This window comes from Tachyglossus aculeatus, chromosome X2 (genome assembly GCF_015852505.1).
Source record: "Tachyglossus aculeatus isolate mTacAcu1 chromosome X2, mTacAcu1.pri, whole genome shotgun sequence".
NCBI classification, from domain to species: Eukaryota; Metazoa; Chordata; class Mammalia; order Monotremata; family Tachyglossidae; genus Tachyglossus; species Tachyglossus aculeatus.
In genome coordinates, this window is record NC_052100.1 from 5,615,995 (window position 1) to 5,635,743 (window position 19,749).

At 44.2% G+C, this 19,749-nt stretch overlaps 1 protein-coding gene across 1 annotated transcript in view; it reads right to left on the reverse strand.

The window, feature by feature from the left end:
* The window catches only part of COL23A1 (collagen type XXIII alpha 1 chain), a 234,410-nt gene that overhangs the window by 3,074 nt on the left and 211,587 nt on the right, over positions 1–19,749 (reverse strand). The window contains exons 9-19 of the mRNA XM_038771580.1: positions 19,669–19,704; positions 18,142–18,168; positions 16,394–16,420; positions 14,627–14,680; positions 10,975–11,037; positions 10,161–10,205; positions 8,438–8,515; positions 5,068–5,112; positions 3,502–3,546; positions 1,419–1,508; positions 489–551 (exon numbers count right to left, since the gene is read on the reverse strand). Coding sequence (XP_038627508.1) covers positions 489–551; positions 1,419–1,508; positions 3,502–3,546; positions 5,068–5,112; positions 8,438–8,515; positions 10,161–10,205; positions 10,975–11,037; positions 14,627–14,680; positions 16,394–16,420; positions 18,142–18,168; positions 19,669–19,704 — 573 coding nt within the window. The remainder of the gene's footprint in view (positions 1–488; positions 552–1,418; positions 1,509–3,501; positions 3,547–5,067; positions 5,113–8,437; positions 8,516–10,160; positions 10,206–10,974; positions 11,038–14,626; positions 14,681–16,393; positions 16,421–18,141; positions 18,169–19,668; positions 19,705–19,749) is intronic.

The following is a 19,749-nucleotide window of genomic DNA, read 5'->3' on the forward strand; positions in this document are numbered from 1 at the left end:
GAAGAGTACAATAGAGTTAGTAGGAAGAGTTCAATAGAGTTAGTAGACATGATACCTGCTCTAGAAAAGCTCATATGTTCCTTGATTTCACTGTTCCATTCCAGAATCATTGCAGGGTGAGGGTGAAAAAAATAGGTCAAAGCCTCTGGGAGAGGTAGGAGGGGCGGGTGGGTAGTTTAAAATTACCCTCTTCCCCTCCCTCTCATTAAAGAAATGGCCTTATTGGTCTACGAGAAAACCCACCACTGTCCACAAAAGGCCATTCAATACCATTGTTCTACCAGTGCTAGTATCATCTAGGTTAGCGTTGCCATGATGATGGCTTCTCTTGCCACGTTTCAAGAGAAGATAAAAGAAAGGTGCATCAACCCCAGGATACAAACTCTACAGCTCGATAAGGAAAACTTGTGCTCCTTGAGTGACAATTAGTTGGCTGTGGGTAGAGCGGTAATGGGAACAGTTTGGCATGTTGCTCTCGGAATCCTTACCAGACTCTCCTGGAGACTGGAAGCCCCAGATTCTCCTTTTTCTCCTTTTGGTCCATCGATTCCCTATGTGGCAAAAACACAACCCAGAAGGGATTATTTGGTCCTTTTCACTTTAGCAACTAAAATTAATGTGATGATGATGATGAAGACAATAATGATAATAACAAAACAACAATAATAATAACTGTGGTGCTTGTTAAGGACGTATTATGTGCCCAACACTGAACTAAGTGTTGGGTTAGATACAAGATGTGGGACACAGTCCGTGTCCCATATGGGGCTCACGGTCTAAGTACAATTAAAATTAAAAGGCATCAAGGAATTACATAAATGAGACACTGAATCTCCACTTCATAAAAGGCCTGATTTTGTTTTTTGGGGGTGAGAAAGACTATCAAAGAAGGTGTCTATGTCTGACCACCTTTTTGTAGAATGTGAACAGGTGTCAACCTGTGCAAACAGCTGTTGTTTTTTTTCTAACCAACTTTTTGAGGTGTTTCAGTCGCAGACAGTCAGGGATGTGAAGAAGTGAAGCGACTTGCCCAGGGTCACACAGGAGACAAGTGGTGGAGCCAGGATTAGAACCCAGATCTTCCTGACTCCCAGACCTGTGCTCTATCCACTAGGCCACGCTGCTTCTAAAGGCAAGATTCATGTTGGCACCTAGCCACCTGCTGCCCCTCTGCCTGCCTACTTGCTAGCTGCACTCACTTGCCCCATTGGGTGCACAGCTGGCAGATGAGAGACAGCGAGTAGAGCGCCTTAAAACCGTACCGGTGCTCAGTCCCGAAGCTTGCCTGTTGTTAACAATGGGAGACTCCATCATTATCATCATCATCGTCATCATTAACAGCAACAATCTTTACTGTTTTGATTAGGCTTTAACTTTCACAGGAGGATTATGGGAAAATCCAAAAGGGGCCTACGTACCGGGGGACCGGACAGTCCCATCTCTCCGATTTCTCCTTTCTGTCCCGTCAACCCAGGGCTGCCCTGGTCACCCTTTGATCCTTTGGGACCCTGGAATGGATGGAGGAAATCCCCGTTAGTGCCGACAGAAGCCGTAAGAGGCCGTTCTCGATTTTCCTCTTTCTATGCTCACAAATAAAACTGGCCCGCAGAGGAAACTAGACTGTCAGGTCCTTGTGGGCAGGGAACATGTCTACCGAATCAGTTGGATCGTACTCTCCCAAGCACTTAGTACAGTGCTCTGCATGCAGTACGTGCTCAATAAATTTCATTGACTGATTGAAATGCTGTGAAATCCTTGTTTTGCCATGAAGTTTAATGCCTTTTGCTTTAGAAGGATCTGATGGTTTTGATGGTGTTTCCGAGATGTGGATTCACTGGATGAATGCCTTTTATAGGGAGTTACTGGTCATGGCAGGAGGCAGGTTAACCTGGGTCTTATGGCTGAGGAGAATCCATCAATAGACGTTTCAAGAGTCAAACATATTTTTATTATTACTATTAATAATAATAATGGTATTTGTTAAGCACTTACTATGTGCCAAGCCCTGTTCTAAGTGCAGGGGTAGATACAAGGTAATCAGATTGTCCCGCGTGGGGCTCACAGTCTTCATCCCCATTTTACAGATGAGGTAACTGAGGCACAGAGAAGCTAAGTGGCTTGCCCAAGGTCACAGAGCAGACAAGTGGCGGAGCAGGGATCAGAACCCATGACCTTTGACCCCCAAGCCCGTGCTCTTTCCACTATGCCACACTGCTTCTCAATTCTCACTGGGAGGGCAAAGAAGTGAGAATTAGATCTTTCCCCAGTTCAACAGGTCCACACTCCACTACCAAGTGTCACTCAGTGACTTCTACTGTATTCCTCCCACCACTTTCAGAGTGAAAGCTTCTTGGGGGAGAGAATGTTAAATCCCTTTTTAAATCACACCTCCTCCAAAAGGCCTTCCCCGACTAAGTCACTTCTCCTGCTCCTCCCCATTCTGTGTCACCTGTGCACTTAGGTCTGTAACCTTAAGCACTTGATATTCGCCCCAAGCACAGTGCTTATGGACTCCTCCACACTTCATTTTAATGTCTCTCTCCCTCTATATACAAGCTCATTGTGGGAAGGAAATGTATTTACCAACTATACTATATTATACTTTCCCTAGTGCTTAGTACTGTGCTCTGCACAGAGTAAGTGCTCAATAAATACCCTGGTTGATCATTTCTAATATTTTAGTTGTAATTTTCTAAGCCCATAGTACAGTGCATTGCCCCAGGTGGCATTCAACAAATATCACTGACACTTCTCACCCTCAATGCCTATGTCTAGAGAAGCAGTGTGGCTCAGTGGAAAGAGCACGGGCTTTGGAGTCAGAGGTCATGGGTTCAAATCCCAGCTCTGCCAATTGTCAGCTGTGCGACTTTAGGCAAGTCACTGAACTTCTCTGTGCCTCAGTTACCTCATCTGTAAAATGGGGATTAAGACTGTGAGCCCCCTGTGGGACAACCTGATCACCTTGTAACCTCCCCAGCGCTTAGAACAGTGCTTTGCACATAGTAAGCGCTTAATAAATGCCATCATTATTGTTATTATTATTTTCTTACGTCACCCTTTTCTCTTCCTCTCCTGTTGACTAGTGCTTGAAGTAGCATCTTTGGGCACTTTTGTTAAAGCCTATTTCCTAGTTCACTGATATTCTCCTTTGAAGGAACTCTTCAGTTACTTAAGCACTTGATATTCCCTCAGCTCCCAGCACTTACGTACATATCCTTGTACTCTCCAATTTCCCTGATCTGTAATTTATTTCAATGTCTGTCTCTCCCTCTAGACTGTAGTTCTTTCTGGGCAGGGGCTGGGCCAGTGCTCAATAAAAGCCATAGGTTGATTGGTTAGTTGATTGAAGGCATTTTGGGCCGATACAGATGAAAAGTCCTAACCTCCCTGGAGCAAATTAAATAAGACCGATGACTGCGATTTCAAATTTCTGATTGCAAGGGTCTTGTCTATGATTCAGGTCTGAGGAAGAAGATTTTATATCGCAGATGATCGACTGACCTTTTCTCCGTCAACTCCAGGAGGACCGGGTAATCCAAGCTCACCCTAAAATGGGAAAAAACAGGAATGATATGCACAATGATAACAATCACAACAATAGCAAAAATAATAACAGTAATAATGACCAATCAGAGTCAGACAACTGGTCTGAGGACAAATCTGTTCCTTCAGCTTTCAAGAGCAAGGCAGAAGACAAATTCATTTGTACCAGACTCTCTCAGACTCTTAGTTTCTTTCAATTTGAAAGTTGCATTGGTGCCTAAGGACTCATTTCACATAGTAAGAATTTAACAAATACCATCATCATTATTATTATTATTATTATTGTAAGTCAATCAATCAATCAATCGTATTTATTGAGCGCTTACTATGTGCAGAGCACTGTACTAAGCGCTTGGGAAGTACAAATTGGCAACACATAGAGACAGTCCCTACCCAACAGTGGGCTCACAGTCTAAAAGGGGGAGACAGAGAACAAAACCAAACATACCAACAAAATAAAATAAATAGGATAGAAATGTACAAGTAAAATAAATAAATAAATAAATAAATAAATAGAGTAATAAATATGTACAACCATATATACATATATACAGGTGCTGTGGGGAAGGGAAGGAGGTAAGATGGGGGGATGGAGAGGGGGACGAGGGGGAGAGGAAGGAAGGGGCTCAGTCTGGGAAGGCCTCCTGGAGGAGGTGAGCTCTCAGCAGGGCCTTGAAAGAAAGTCTTGGAAGAATCTAACGCAAGAATGTAGTGGGCAGGCCCCAGCCAGGGCATGGATGTTCAAGGATTCCTTGTGAGCAAAGGAAGTTAGGGAGTGATGCAAATTAGCTCAACCAATTGATTCTGACTCTGGGGCTCATGTCTAGGGAAAAGAGCGGAGACCTAGGAATCAGCAGGTCTAGGAGTCAGGAGGCCAAGGCTCCAGGGTAAGTTATTTAACCTCTCTAGGACTCAATTTCCTTAGCTGTGAAACAGGAATATCAATATTTGATGGATATTGGGAGGATAAAACGGGATCCTCAGGGTGAAAGTGTGCTGAAAAAACACCACCACCGTACTATACAAATTCAGGGTCTTGTTATTATTGTATCTTTTCCCACAGTTGTCCAGATTCACGGCTGTCCTATCTTGCATTCAGATGTATTCATTGAGTGCTTACTGAGTGCAGAGCACTGTACTAAGCACTACAATATAACCATAAATAGACACATTTCCTACCCACAACTAGCTTACAGTCTAGAGTGGGGGAGACAGGCATTAATATAAATACATAAATTACAGATATGTACATAAGTGGCGGGGCTGAGGAGTCGGAGAGCAAAGGGAGTAAGTCAGGGTGATGCAGAAGGGAGTGGGAGAAGAGGAAAGGGGGAGCTTACTCTGGAAAGGCCGCTTGGACGAGATATGCCTTCGGAAAGCCTTTAAACGGGGGGAGAGTCATTGTCTGTCGGATTTGGGGAGGGAGGGTGTTCCAGACCAGAGGCAGGATGTGGGTGAGGGGTCCGCGGTGAGATAGGACAGACGGATGGTCATCTCAGAGACAGAGAATGGAACTGAACCAACCTTTGCTCCAGGGATTCCTTGAGGACCAGGTGGGCCAGGAGGACCCTGCAAATACCAAAGCTTAAGTTAATATCGATTCTGAATCCAGTGATTGGGAGGAAAAGCCCTAACCTTCTCTTTAATTACAGGTCTCCCTCTCCCCCAGGGAAGCAGGCTAATACCTCCGCCCTGCTCTTACCAGTGAGGGGTGAGACAGCGCGGTGTTATTTGGTGCACTAAGGGGAAAATGGCGGGTTAGAGGAAGAGCCAGGATGGAAACACACAGTTAGGAGTGGCGACCAACGCCTCTGCTAATTGTGTTTTATTGTACTTTCCCAAAGGGCTTAGCAGAGTGCTCTGCACATAAGAAGCGCTCAATAAATGTGACTGATTCATTGATGACCCCAAAGCATCACTCAAGGGATACTAACCTCCTGCCCCTATCCTGTGACAGATGGGTCTGGCTCAGTTGATGGAGGTCTGAGTTAGAAAAGGGATTCTAAATGATCTGACTTGCCCTGGCTTGTCAGAGAGACCACCGGTAGCAAGTACCAAGTAGCCTCAGTCTGACCGGGGTACCCAACGAACAATTCACCCCTTCATCCTGAGATCGGGAAAGAGTGGGAAATCTATTTTTTAAATGGCATTTTTTAAGGGCTTCCTATGTGCCAGGCATTGTACTAAGCGCTGGGGTGGATACAAGCAAGTCCAGTTGGATGGAGCTCACAGGTTCACGGCCTCAGCCCCCATTTTACAGACGAGGCATAAGAGGCACAGAGAAGTGAAGAGACTTGCCTAAGGTCATGCAGTAGATAAGTGGCAGAGCCAGGATTAGAACCCAGGTCTTCTGACTCCTACGCCTGTGGTCCTTCCATTAGACCACACTGCTTCTCCAGCCTATTCTTGCCAAACATATGTGTGTGTGTGTGTGTGTGTGTGTGTGTGTGTGTGTGTGTGTGTGTGTGTGTGCGGGGTGTGATGAGCACATTTAGGAAAGACTGACACCGACCATGGAAGCTCTAGGAGATGATGGCTAGATAGTCATCATTTCCTGGGAGCTTTTGTGCTTTTTAAATGTGCCAGTGTTTTACAGGAAATATTAAATTTTACAGATAACGTGGGATTCCCAACAGGGCCATCCTAGGCAAAACAGCAGCTGTATGGATAGCAATTTTTCTTCTAGGGATTTGCGTTCTTTCAGTGAAGGATTAGGAAAAGTATTATTCAAAGAAAATTCTGGGCAAAGTGATCCTGACCAGGAACAGAATTCGGGGCTCAAAGCAAAAACTTCTTTACGAGACTGCCCAGTCAACTTTAGATGCAGTCAGTTTTACTATGACCTGAGTTTTCATTACAAGAATGGGGATAGTCCATGATAGAAGAATTAAGGAATGCTCTTCCCACAGCACCAGTCTGTTCTGGCATAATATAATTTACCAGCTGGAGTAGGAGATTTGATGCCAGAAGGAATAGTTGTGTACAACATTGTAATGCTGGTCAAACCTTTTTGTGGTGAGGGGATGTGTCTGTTTGTTGTTATACTCTCCCAAGTGCTTAGAACAGTGCTCTGCACAATGTAAGCACTCAATAAATACGATGGACTGGCATGTGATGCTGCTATTCTTCCCAGCCTCTGCCTCAGCCAATCAATCGGTCAGTCAATGGTATTTGAGTGCTTACTGTGTGCAGAGCACTGTACTAAATGCTTAATCTCTACTCAGCTTTACTGAAATGCACTGTACAGATCTTTGTGTTTCTTTACACTTTTGCAATTCCACAGTATTAATGAAATAATAATAATAATGATTGCAGTGTTAGTAAGCACTTACTATGTGCCAAGCACTGTATTAAGAAGTGCTAGGGTAGATACAAAATAATCATATTGGACACAGTCCCTGTCTCATATGGGGTTCCCATTCTAAGGAGTTGGGAGAGCAGGCATTTAATCTCTATTTTATAGGTAAGGAAACTGAGGCCCAGGGATGTTAAGTGACTTGTCCAAGGTCACACAGTAAGTAGCAAAGCCAGGATTAGAACTTGGGTCCCCTGACTCTCAGGTCTGTACTCATCATGCCATGTTGTTCTCTGCTAGTCAAAAAGCACTGAGTGGCAAGGGTGTAAAGTATTCTTACATAGTATAGGAATAGAAATAGGAATTAAAAAAAGGTCAGTCATGGTAGTATTTTTTAATCTTTTACCAACCGCTCAATCCATTAATTCCCATTGACTTGATGCTAACTAAACCGTAATTTTCCCATAACACACAGTTCTTTAAGAGTGCGACTATCATGTTATAGCAGCGGTGACCTTAGAGAGCAAAGCAAGTGGAACGAGATGTTAGGGAGAGAAGGTGTGGTGGGGAGATTCTCAGAGATCATAGGGCTAGTTTTTGGTAAATATTCTCAAGGGTTTTCAAGCCTCCAAAAATCCACTTCTGAAGCCACATGCTCCTCTGTTGTCACTGCCTACCAAAACACACTGTGCAAACACTGGGGATCATTACCATCAATTTGTATTTCCCTGCAGCCTGTTGAGAAAATATGAGGACATTATACAAACGTATATAATAATTATTATTATTACAGTATTTGTTAAGCATTTACTATATGTCAAGCACTGTAACTAAGCACTGGGGTAGATCAGGTTGGACACGGTCTCTGTCCTACATGGGACTCACAGTCTAAGCAGGAGTAAGGAGGATTTAATTCCCATTTTACAGATGAGGAAGCAGGCCCAGAGAAGTGAAGTGACTTGTCCAAGGTCATACAGCAGGCAGGTGGTAGAGCTGGGGTTAGAACCAGGTCCTCTGACCCTCAGGCCTGTGCTCTTTCCACTTAGGCCATGCTGCTTCCCTATACTTGATCCAACACTCTTTGTCTCATCCAAGAGAAAATGAACAGCAGCTCATCCCTACAATCTCAAAATCACATTATCCTTGCCTTCCAGATCTCCCTTCCCTTCCCTACATAGAGAAACACAAACCTCTGCCCTCATAGGCGTTATCTGATGGTTTTGCACAAAACAACTTTCCATTGATTTGGACATCACAATAGTGCTGTCACCCTGGACTAGGATTCATTCCTAACTCCTGTGCTTTGCAGAGAAGGCCAACTTCAAAGACCTAGCCCAGTTCTTTCTAACTTGGTTTAACTTGCAGCTTGGCTGAGCTCCAAGCTCTGATAGCTCCCGTTGAACAGAAAGCTTTATGGGAAGCCCTCAAATTCTGGGTCACAAAGATGCATCCTCTTCGCCTTGCCGCACTAGAAAAGGGCCCTACCCAGCTGCAGCGTAATCTGATGTTTCAGAACTTTGTGTCTATTCTCTGCAACCGAATGGAATTCCAACGTCAAGTCCATGAAGGGGCACTCCGGAGGGTTTTTGCAAAAATTACCTTCAGGTCATTCAAAATTTTCCCATCGAAGTCGATAACTATAGTGTCACCCTGCTCTCCTTTCACGCCAGCTGGACCCTGGGGATGAGGAAAAAGAAAGCCAACATTTTACGTGTCGATCAATCAGTCAATTTATTGAACGTTTGCAGTGTGTAGAGTACTGAACAATGCACTTGCGAGAGTCCAACTGAGGTGGTAGCCACCATCCTTTGCCTTCAAGGGGCTTAGAATACTGAACTAAGAGCTAGGGAATGTACAAGAGAGTTAGTAGACACTAACTACTAGTTAGTAACTAGTAACAGGCCAACTTCAAAGACCTAGCCCAGTTACTAGTTACTACTAGGAGCCTAGCCTACTAGTTACTAACTAGTTAGTAGTTAGTTACTTAGTAGAGAGTTAGTAGAGCTAGTAGTGCCTCAGGTAACTGAGGCACAGAGAAGTGAAGTGATTTGCCCAGGGTCCCACACCTTGAAGGCACATCTCCTCCAAGAGGCCTTCCCAGACTAAGCCCCACTTTTCCTCATCTCCCACTCCCTCCTACATCACCCTGACTTGCTCTGTTTTCTCTTCTCCACCACCCCCCAGCCCCACAGCACTTCTGTATGTCTAGCATTTATTTGTATGAGTCTTGTATCTTGTATGATGATCTTGTATCTACCCCAGTGCTTAGTACAGTTCCTGGCACATAGCAAACACTTAATAAATATTATTATTATTATTGTAATAAGGCTGTGGAAGTGGGGAGAGTAACTGTCTGTCGGATTTGAGAAGGAAGGACGTTCCAGGCCAGAGGCAGAACGTGGGCAAAGGGTCGGCATCGAGACAAGCGAGATGGAGGCCCAGTGAGAAGGTTAGCACTAGATGAGGCTCCATCCGCTCCCCTGGCACCCCTCCTTCTTGTCATTTTACGCTACGTCAGCCTAAGGGCATTTCTGCAACATGACTTAGAGAAGCAACGTGGCTTAATGGACAGAGCCCAGGCCCGGGAGTCAGAAGGACCTGGGTTCTATTCCTGGCTCTGCCACATGTCTGCTGTGTGAGCTTGGGCAAGCTGTATTTGTTAAGTGCTTACTGTGTATCAGGCACATTGCTTGTCTGCTTTGTGACCTTGGGCAAGTTACTTAACTTCTCTGGGCCTCAGCTGCCTCATCTGTAAAATGGGGATAAGAGTGTGAGGCCCATTTGGGACAGCGACTGTGTCCAAACTGATTACCCTGTATCTACCCCAGAACTTAGAACAGTACTGGCACATAGTAAGCGCTTAACAAGTACTATTATTATCATTCTTCTCATTATTATTATTCAGCCTCAAGCAAACCCGACAGCCTGGCACCACCTTGCCTTCATACAAGTCATCATGGCTACTCTGGGACTCCAAGTCCCAGCAGATCAGAGGGACCACCCTTCTTCTCTGAATCCGGACAGGTTCTAACTGCGATTTTCAGCCAGGGCAGGACTCGAGGTGAGTGCCCCTTCCTCTCCCCTACCCCCCATGACCATAGCCCTTCAACTAAGTTAATGAAGAAGAACCAGCGAACAGAGTTGCTTTGGACCCTGACATCTAATACACCTCACAGTGCCATGTGGGTGCCAAGTAAATACTATTGCTATTAAATACTATTACTACTACCACCTAGTACAACTCAGGACAAATGCTGACAAATGCTCAATTCCGGTGGCCAACTGGCCATAGAGAACTAAGGAGACAAAAATAACAGCATACCCTCGCCCCAGTGGGTCCATCTCCTCCTCTCTCACCAGGCTCCCCCTGTGAATAAACAATGAATTTATTATTCAGGTGATGTAACAATAATAACAACAGCATTTGTTAAGGGCTACTTATGTGCCAAGATCCCTGCGCACAAGAGGCTTTCAGTCTACAGGTGGAGGCAGCCATATTTACTTTCAGCTTAACCTAGACAGAGTGAGATATACTGACTTAGGGGCTTTCTGAAAATCCACATCTCAATATCCCCTCGAGATGACCAATTGGCCAAGTTTCCCTGGAACGACCCAGAATGGGTATCTGGCCCCGAGTGTCAATGAGCTTTGCCAGGCCTTCAATTAAAGCTTTCTTCAGTTAAAATGGTCAGATGTTTGGCAAGAGCCGTCACCCCTAAGTGTCTCAGACCGACCTTCCCCTTCAGAATCCTAGTTTGGCCCTCACCTGCCATTAAGACTCAGCCCTTGCTGAGAGAGAGTGAGAATGCAGCTGAGTGGTAACAGACAACAAAGACGTGGAACCCAAATCGCCCTGGGAGGCCTTGAGATCCCCAGGGGCTGGGGTCACCTACATTTTTTCTCAGAACATCCTGTTTTGGTTCCCAGGATGACCCCGGGGGAATACTGTTAAACTAATGGCAGTGACTAGACCAGACACCCTGTTTTCTGAGGATTCTAATGACCTGATGATCTGCCTGTAATATGCAGGAAGATTAGAGGAAAAAGGCCAATCCTCTCCTGTGGGTTTGTAAACAGATATTTTGGAAACTATTCTTCCTGAGGGATTGTAAACTAGCAAGTTGGGCCTGGGTTACCTTAGCTCCTGGCAATCCAACAACTCCATTCTCTCCCGTGGGACCCACGCTTCCTGGCTCTCCCTGAAAATGAGAAAATAACAGTGGACCTGGTGAGAATCAATCACTCAATCAAGCAATCAATGGGATTCATTGAGCATTTCCTGTAATGCAGAGCACTGAACTAAGCACTTGGGAAAGTACAATATCACAGAGGTGGTAGATGCGATCCCTGCCCACAAGGACCTTACAGTCTACAGGGGGACGACAGAGCTTTGAAGGCAGGTAATCTTAACCCTGACCAGGCGGGACAGAGAGTGAGTTTTTCCATGCAGGGTACAGTTTGGAAAATCTTGGGAATCCTTCCAGAGAGCAGAAAGTATGTTGGGTTACATCAGGGTTTGGAAGGGATTTCTGAAGATAGGGAAACGGTCTTTTGTTTGAAAGGGAGCACATAAATGGGGAAGAGGGAGTTTGTCTTCTTAGCTGGGCAAATCCAGGGGTGTTACGATTCACTCACTAATGGGTCAGTGACTGCACTGCTACCCACTTCAGCTGAATCAAAGACATTGAAATTTTTTTCTATATTTGTTAAGCGTTTAGTATTGTGCCAGGCACTGTACTAAGTACTAGGGTAGGTATAAGATAATCAGGTTGAACACAGTTCATGCCCCACATGGGGCTCACAATCACAATCCCCATTTTACAGATGAGGTAACTGAGGCACGGGGAAGTGAAGTGGCTTGCCCAAAGTCACCCAACAGAAAAGTGGCAGAGTCAAGATTAGAACTCAGGTCCTCTCACCCCCAGGCCTGTGCTCTATCAACTGGGACATGCTGCTTCTCAAGGGTAGTAACAAATGAGACATTTTGGGATATACATAAGTTGTGCTTTTCCTTACCTTTTTTATACTTCAAAAATCCAAGGGGTCCTAAAGAAATGCCAGCAGGCAGAATCAATCCAAATTGGGGGTAGATGAGAAAAACATCATATCATTTCCTAATGTTTAATCGAGGTTTTCCAACATAGTTTGGATCGTAAGGTCCTTGAGGGCAGGATAGGATACCTGCATTAAATTTCTTTTGAATATCATTCCCAAATACCACTATCAACTTCCATAAGGAACAGTGTGGCCTAGTGGAAAAAGAACTGGCCTTAAAGTCAGAGGACCTGGGTTCTAATCACAGCTCTGCCAACTGCCTGCTGTGTGATCTTGGGCAAGTCACTTGTGCCTCTACTCCTTCATCTGTAAAATGAGGATTCAATACCTGTTCTCCCTCCTACTTAGATTGTGAGCCTCATATCAGACAGGGACCTGATCAACTCTTTATCTACTCAGTGCTTAGAACAGTGCTTGACACATAGAAGCACCTGTCAAACAATAAAATAATAATAACAATGATAAGAATAAATGCTCTACCCCTAATAGGTGCTCGATAAATACTATTAATGATTGTAACAATTCAATTTTGCTTTTAAAAAAGAGAAGGTGCAGAGTAGTAGTCACTGAAGTTCAGGTTTTTTAAGCTTTTGAAAGATGCAGGGGGAAATGTGTCTGTCTACTGTACTCTCTTGAGCACTTAGTACAGTGCTCTGAGCATAGTAAGTGTTTAGTAAATACGATTGAATGAATGGATTAGGAACAGGCCATGTAAATGACCAAAGGTTTTCTAGCCCAGTGTCCCACGTTGACTGATATAGCTAATCTGTTTCAGATGTGGAACAATTTTGGGTAACCAGGCCAACTGCCCTGGAACTTGGGATTTACTGGGGACTTGATCTCTTCATGGTAGGTAGTGCAACTGCAGTTTTAGGCTAGTCCTAGGACCTCTAGGCTTGGGATAGTCCCACTAGCTTTGGGTGCTCCTAATGCCATACATTGGGTCAGAAGGGTTTACCTCCCAGGAGCCTCTGTGGTTTCTGGACCCACCTCCCCTCTCTCATTCATTGAACATTTATCTACTGGAGCCCAAAACTGCCACAGGGAACTCATGGCCTTTGTGTCTCTAAATAACTGCCAAGAGATATCTAACTTTGGCTACTGCTGACCTCAGTTAAATTTCCATGAAGGAAGGCTTTGATGACCTTTAACTTTCTCCTTAGCCAATCACTGCCTGGCTTGCAAAGTGCACACTATCACTGCTGTGAAAGTGGGCATTTCTATTATTACTTCCCCAGGCAGAAAAATCATTTGCTCCGTTTTTTCTTCCAAGCTTATTTTTGGTAATGGAGATAAAGCTTTCTTAGACTCAAGGCAAAGCCCTCCCAGAAGGCAAAAAAAAAAAAGAAGAGGGAATGATTGTCCAAAGATAGTGATTTTAGTTTGGATGACACCCAGAAGGCAGAGTTAGACAAAACAAGTTGAGACGTCTTTCTAATATTTGTCATAAAAATGACAATGACGCTCTGTAAAATATTTATACCAAAACTGAAATGCTAATGATGGGGACATCAAAATCAAGAGAACAGATGAAATGACATTACTGGATCCAACAAATGGTTCATCCAATCGATTAATAAATCAATCATTCAATCTCCAACAGTGACACTTGAAGAAGCTTGGAGGAAGAGCGTGATAGTAATTGCCTTGCATTGCTCAGCACACAGTAAGCCCTCAATAAATACCATTGTTTGACCTATCCCTATTTTAGAAGTAATCTTCTAACATCCTTAACTGTTCCCTCTAAGGAGGAGCTGTTCCTCCTGAACTTATTCCTGGATGTTCTTTGGATGGAAATGTTTTAAAATTGTACCAAATCACACTCCCGCTAAGTGATTAGTATAGTGCTCTGCACAGGGTAAGTGCTCAATAAATACTATTGATTGATTGAATGATTGACTGAAATAGAAAACCCCAAGATATTTGGTAACAGCTCACTCATATGTTTTTCTCACTCTGTTGTAAGAAGCATCAGAACTGACATCAAGATTAATCTGAGGAATTTCTTAACCGACTGCTTAGTACGGTGCTCTACACATAGTAAGCTCTCAATAAATACCATTGACTGACTGATGCTCGGATGAATCGAACAGATAGTGAACAATTCATCAAACATGGATTTACCATAGAAATCTTCTTCTCCAAATAATTTACTCTTCTGCTTTTGAGGGCAGTAGAAGAGAGAGGCAGGCGAGCGGGGAGACGTAGCTAATGAGATCAATGAACCGAGATTGAGATGGAAGGCCAAAATAACCGAAACCACATTGGCTTAGAAATCTCCAAAGGAGATTAGCTGCTGCGGAGTGGCCTGTGAAACTAGGCATATAAAACCTGTCCCACTGTGCAGTGAGTTATGACTCCAGGATTAGAAACAAGATTCCTTGATAATACTCAGGAGATCTGGGGCTTTAGCCTGCAGCAGAAAGCTCTTCTAAGATACCATTCAGTCGACTTCTGAAATACTCCCAAGTCCTCTGGTTTGGGGAGGAGTCACACTGGCGAGAAGCGGAGGGCAAAGGGTTGATCATTTGTGAGTGCAGGGACTCCAATGAAACTCTACCCTTTATTGGATTTCAAACCAATTAACTTCACAGCGCGGAAGATAGTGGTTGACAAGTAGGCTAGATTTTTTTTTTTCTTTTTTAAAGGAACCAGAGGGTTGGAGGGAAGGGGCTCCACCAGCTACAGCGGGTTGGGTGGGGGAAGGTTTGCGAGGAGTTGGTGGGGACAAACCTTAGGTCCGACGGGCCCCTTAAGACCTGGCTGACCGGGTGTTCCGTCATCTCCCTAAGGAAAAAGATGCATCATTATCTGCCCTGGGACCAATTTCACCCCCTTTCATCAGCCGATTTGCCAGTGGAAAGCCCACACGGTTTTCTTATAATGTAGGGAGGGCATCCTGAAACCCAGCCGCTGATGGTTCTATGATGCTACTTTACCTCACTGGGCAAAGTACCTCCAGTCTGGCGGCTACTCCAAACAGTATTGTTTTAGAGGTGGCTTTACCAGGTGGCTTTACGAAGGGATTATTCCCTTTCTCAAGAATAATCACAATTATAGTATTCATTAAGCGCTTACTATGTGCCAGTTACTGTTCTAAGCTCTGGAGTTGGACACATTCCCTGTCCCATAGGAGCCCACAGTCTTAATCCTCATTTTTCTCAACTCTCCTAAGGTTCCATTTTGGCATTGTTAGTGAAGAGGGGTAAGGGAGGGGGCAGGGTGAGATGGGGTTCTCCTTCCTCTGAACAGGGCTGCCCCAAACCAGAAACCACCCACTGACCCCCAACTTTCCTCAAGGTGGAAGCCTGGGACAACTCCTCACCCCTCAACCTGTATCCAGCAAGGAAGAAAGCTCCAGCAAGCCAAGCTGCCTGGAACTTTCTGGGTCAGGGGGATTAGCAGGTAGGTGGGAGAAAAGCCCCCAAGAATTCTCTCTCAGGCCCTGCTAGGGTGGGAATAGGGTCCAGCTCCCTCTCCCCCAACCACCCTGGAGATCACCCAATGGCCTTGTGGGGTCAGAAGAACGTGCTTTAATTCCCTAACAGCGTTCTAGCCAAAATACGTAGCGAAGACATGTGTAATGGTCAAACTGAGTGTAGTCCCCATTCCTGCAGAATTTACTGGATATATTTTTATACGTGGTTGCTTCCCCTAGCTGTAATTTATCTTCATGTCTCTTTCCTCAACTACACTGTAAGCTCCTTAAGGGCAGGGATTAGGTTTACTTTCTCTTCTGTACTCTTCCAAGTGCTTAGCATAGTGCTTAGCATAATATATAACTTGTAGATTGGGGATTCAATTCCCATTCTCCCTCCCTCTTAGACCCTGGGAGGGATAGAAGAATCTGTATCCAATCTATTTTTTACCTACTACAGTGCTTGGCACCTCGTAAGGGCTTAACAAATACCACAATTACTTCTATTATTACTAGGAAGATCAGGAGGGCAGGCCTCAAAACAGCAGGGCCGGGCCTGGCTTTCTGATTTGGCCGTCCCCTGGGGGATCTTCCTCATAGCCAGTGTGAGTTCTCACCCGGGAGGAGAGAAGAGAGGGGCATGGCATCCCCTCTTCTGCATGGGGCCAGGTGGCAGTGCCAGGTTGTGCCAGGGGAGTGGCTGTTTCCGCCTTCCTCAAGGCAGTACCAAAGCACAACGCCTTCATGGTGAACTGACTGTGAGCCCACTGTTGGGTAGGGACCGTCTCTATGTGTTGCCAACTTGTACTTCCCAAGCACTTAGTACAGTGCTCTGCACACAGTAAGTGCTCAATAAATACGATTGAATGAATGAATGAAGTGATGATATAATGGTCACTGGCTTGAGGAGAAGGATTTCTCCCCGAGTCAGAAAGAAGCGAGATGAAACTCCAGAGTGAGGCAGAGGGAGGACAAAATGGCTTTTACCCTCCATGGGGCAGTGAGGAGGATGGTGAGAACTTAGCGAGTCAGTTGATAGGTCTCCCTGTCTTATTTTCCCCACCTTCTGGCAAGTTTCTTACCTTTGTTCCTGTAACACCAGGTTCACCCTTAAAAAAGGACAGAAAGGAGAGGAGGTTAGAGAACAAGCAAAAATCGCAGTCTTGTGTTATACCATTTCAGCTCTCCTTATGCTTCTGTCATCCTACCCCTCTCCCTGATTTATATTCTTAGATTGTGTGCCCCAGAGGGCCTGGGACTGTGTCTAAATCTCAGCCGGGTATTCCTTCCCAGTGCTTAGAACAGTGCTCTCCCACAGTAAGTGCTTAATGAATACTACTACTACTACCACCATCACCACTTCACCTTAATAATTAGGTTAAAGAACCATACACATATAAGTTGGAAGATCCAGGATCCATCTTGCATGAGCATAAGGTGCTTAAAATAACTAATAATGATAATCTCGCCCTATTTCTCATAACAGGGCAGAAACTATGTGTCATGGACTTTTCAGTTCAGATAATGAAGACTGCAGACTGTGAAGGGCAGGTTTACTCTTTCATGATTCCTAAAACAGAGAAGCAGCATGGCTTAGTGGAAAGAGCCCGGGCTTGGGAGTCAGAGGTCATGTGTTCTAATCCCGGCTCCACCACTTGTCAGCTCTGTGACTTTGGGAAAATCACTTAACTTCTCTGTGTCTCAGTTACCTCATCTGTACAGTGGGGATTAAGACTGTGAGCCCTATGTGGGACAACCTGATTACCTTGTATCTCCCCAAGCATTTAGTACAGTGCTCTGCACACAGTAAGTGCTCAATAAATGACTGAATGAATAAATGAATGAAAACTGGATAAAGGCTGTTCAGATTGTTGACTGTAAGCCTTCTCTATGAATTTACCTCTAGACTGTAAGCTTGTTATGGGCAGAGCACCTGGTAAATTCTGTCATATTGTACTCTGCCAAGTGCTTAATACAGTGTTCAGTAGTAAGCGCTCAATAAGTAAGACTGATTGATTGATACAGGTTGGAATCCAAAGGAAGCCTAGGGAAGAGAGTGTGGGAATGGCAATCAGGAGATTCCATTCTAGTCTCAGCTCTGTAGTGTAATTTTGGGAAAGACACTGAACTTTTCTGGGCCTCAGTCTCCTCATCTGTAAAATGGGGATAAAATATCTGTTCTCCCAGTCCCAGTCTCCTGCTTCTTAGATTGTGAACGCAGGTTAGGGTGGAGATTAGGTCTAATTATCGAGTATCTATTATCCCAGAGCTTGGCACCTAGTTAGCACTTAATAAAAACCATGCGCACGCACGCACGCACGCACGCACGCACGCACACGCACACACACAGAGATCAGAAATCTGCCATTTCACAAATGCTGGAAATGTGTTTCCACCTCATCAAGTGGTTTTTTTGAAAACATGATCAAACTAGCCATTTCATCATCTCTCAACTTTGTTATTGTCCTCTCTCAAGCGCTTAGTACAGTGCTCTGCACACAGTAAGCGCTCAATAGATACAACTGATTGATAGATTTATCTAGGAAGGCATTTTCCTTGGTGCTACAACTTTGAAATAACAGAAACTCCAGAAATGCCGGGAAGTCTGGTTTAGAAGAGTCTGACTGTGGGAAAACTAATTCAAATCCACTTCTTCTCCAACTGGAAGACCTTTTTAATCAGGCAATTAGTTCAATTCAACTGAAGTCCAAAATCAGACTACATCTTGAGAAAACAAGAGAAAAAAATATTTTTGTGGGCCTGCCCCTGAAGAGGTGTTTGAAAAACTCTTGACCTGTTAAAATGAGATTAATAAGATAATTAGTATTACCGTTAGCCCTGGAGGTCCTCTCAGCCCCTGATGGAATAGAAAAGGACATTATGGTGGAATAAAAGCATAATGAGAGAATTCGCTTTTAATTTTCTACAAAGAAATGCTTGTAGAGGAAACAACTCTGACTTCATTGTCTGTTCTTATTATGGTTACTCTCAGACTTTTGGAGAAAACTGAAGCTGAAAACTAAATAAATATCCCTAAAAGGGATAACATGATTAAATGATGGGAAACAGGAGTCTTCAATTGCTGCCAGTCAATGTCTGAAAAACAGGCCTTGTTTCTTGGCTCAACACATCTTTTTTTTTTTAAATAAACAAATAGAATTTTAAGTTCTTTGGTAATATTACAGGGATCAAGGTATAAGTGCAAGTTATTAATAATATAATTCCATTATTACATAATTATAAGAATGCACCTACTTACTCTTTGGAGGCTTATCAAAGCAAACCAATCATTTACTGTAAACATACAGTAAATTACATTGTGTACTGTATTAAATTCCTAAGACAGTACAGTAGAGGCTTTTTTAAAAATAGTATTTGTTAAGCACTACTACGTGCCAGGCACTGTACTGAATGCTGGGTAGATACAAGCTAATCAGATTGGATACAGTCCCTGTCCCACATAGGGTTCAGGGTCTTAATCCCCATTTTGCAGAGGAGGTAACTAAGGCACACAGCAGTTAGGTGACTCTGCCATTTGTCTGCTGTGTGACCTTGGGAAAGTCACTTAACATCTTTGTGCCTCAGTTCCCTCATCTGTAAAATGGGGATTAAGACTGTGAGCCCCATGTGGGACATGGACTATGTCCAACCTAATTACCTGGTACAACTGTAGTATTTGTTAAGTGCTTACTATGTGCCAGGCACTGTACTAAGTGCTGGGGTGGATACAAGGAAATCAAGTATCTACCCCAGCGCTTAGAAGAGTGCTTGACACATAGTAAGCGCTTAACAAATACCATCATCAATTAATTAATTAATTAATTAATTACTACTGATTGATTGATTCCTCAACCAGAGAGGCTGGAGCGTTTGCAAATCAGGAAAAACCGGAAGGCTGACATAACAAGCGTTCTGGGCACTGCTGAGATTATGCCTGTCCATCAGATAACACTCTCACACTATGGTGACTGTCTCTAGGCGTGAGGCCAGAATAGCACAGCATCTTTCATCAGGATGGTCAGTCCAGAGCAGAGCTTGTTCTGAGGACACTGAGGCAGAATCAAAGCCAGCCAACCTCTGGTGGAAGAGAAACAAACCATGTCTACCTGGGTTTGGGTGAAACGATCCCGCTTTGTCGGGCAAAGCAAAATTCATCCAACTTGTTGAGGCAGGGATTCTGTCTACTAACCACTGGACTCTCTCAAGTGCTTAGTACAGTGCTCTGCCTGCAGCAAGCACTCAATAAATAGCAGTGATTGATTGATTGATCTCCCAAGTTCTTAGTACAGTGCTCAGCCTGGAGTTAGTGTTCAATAAATACCATCTCCGTATTGATGAAATGCCACAGGGTACTCACCATTATTCCATCTTGTCCAGCCTCTCCCTTTAAGCCCTGTGGAAACATTAAGGTTTGCTAATCATGTTTCATTCATTCATT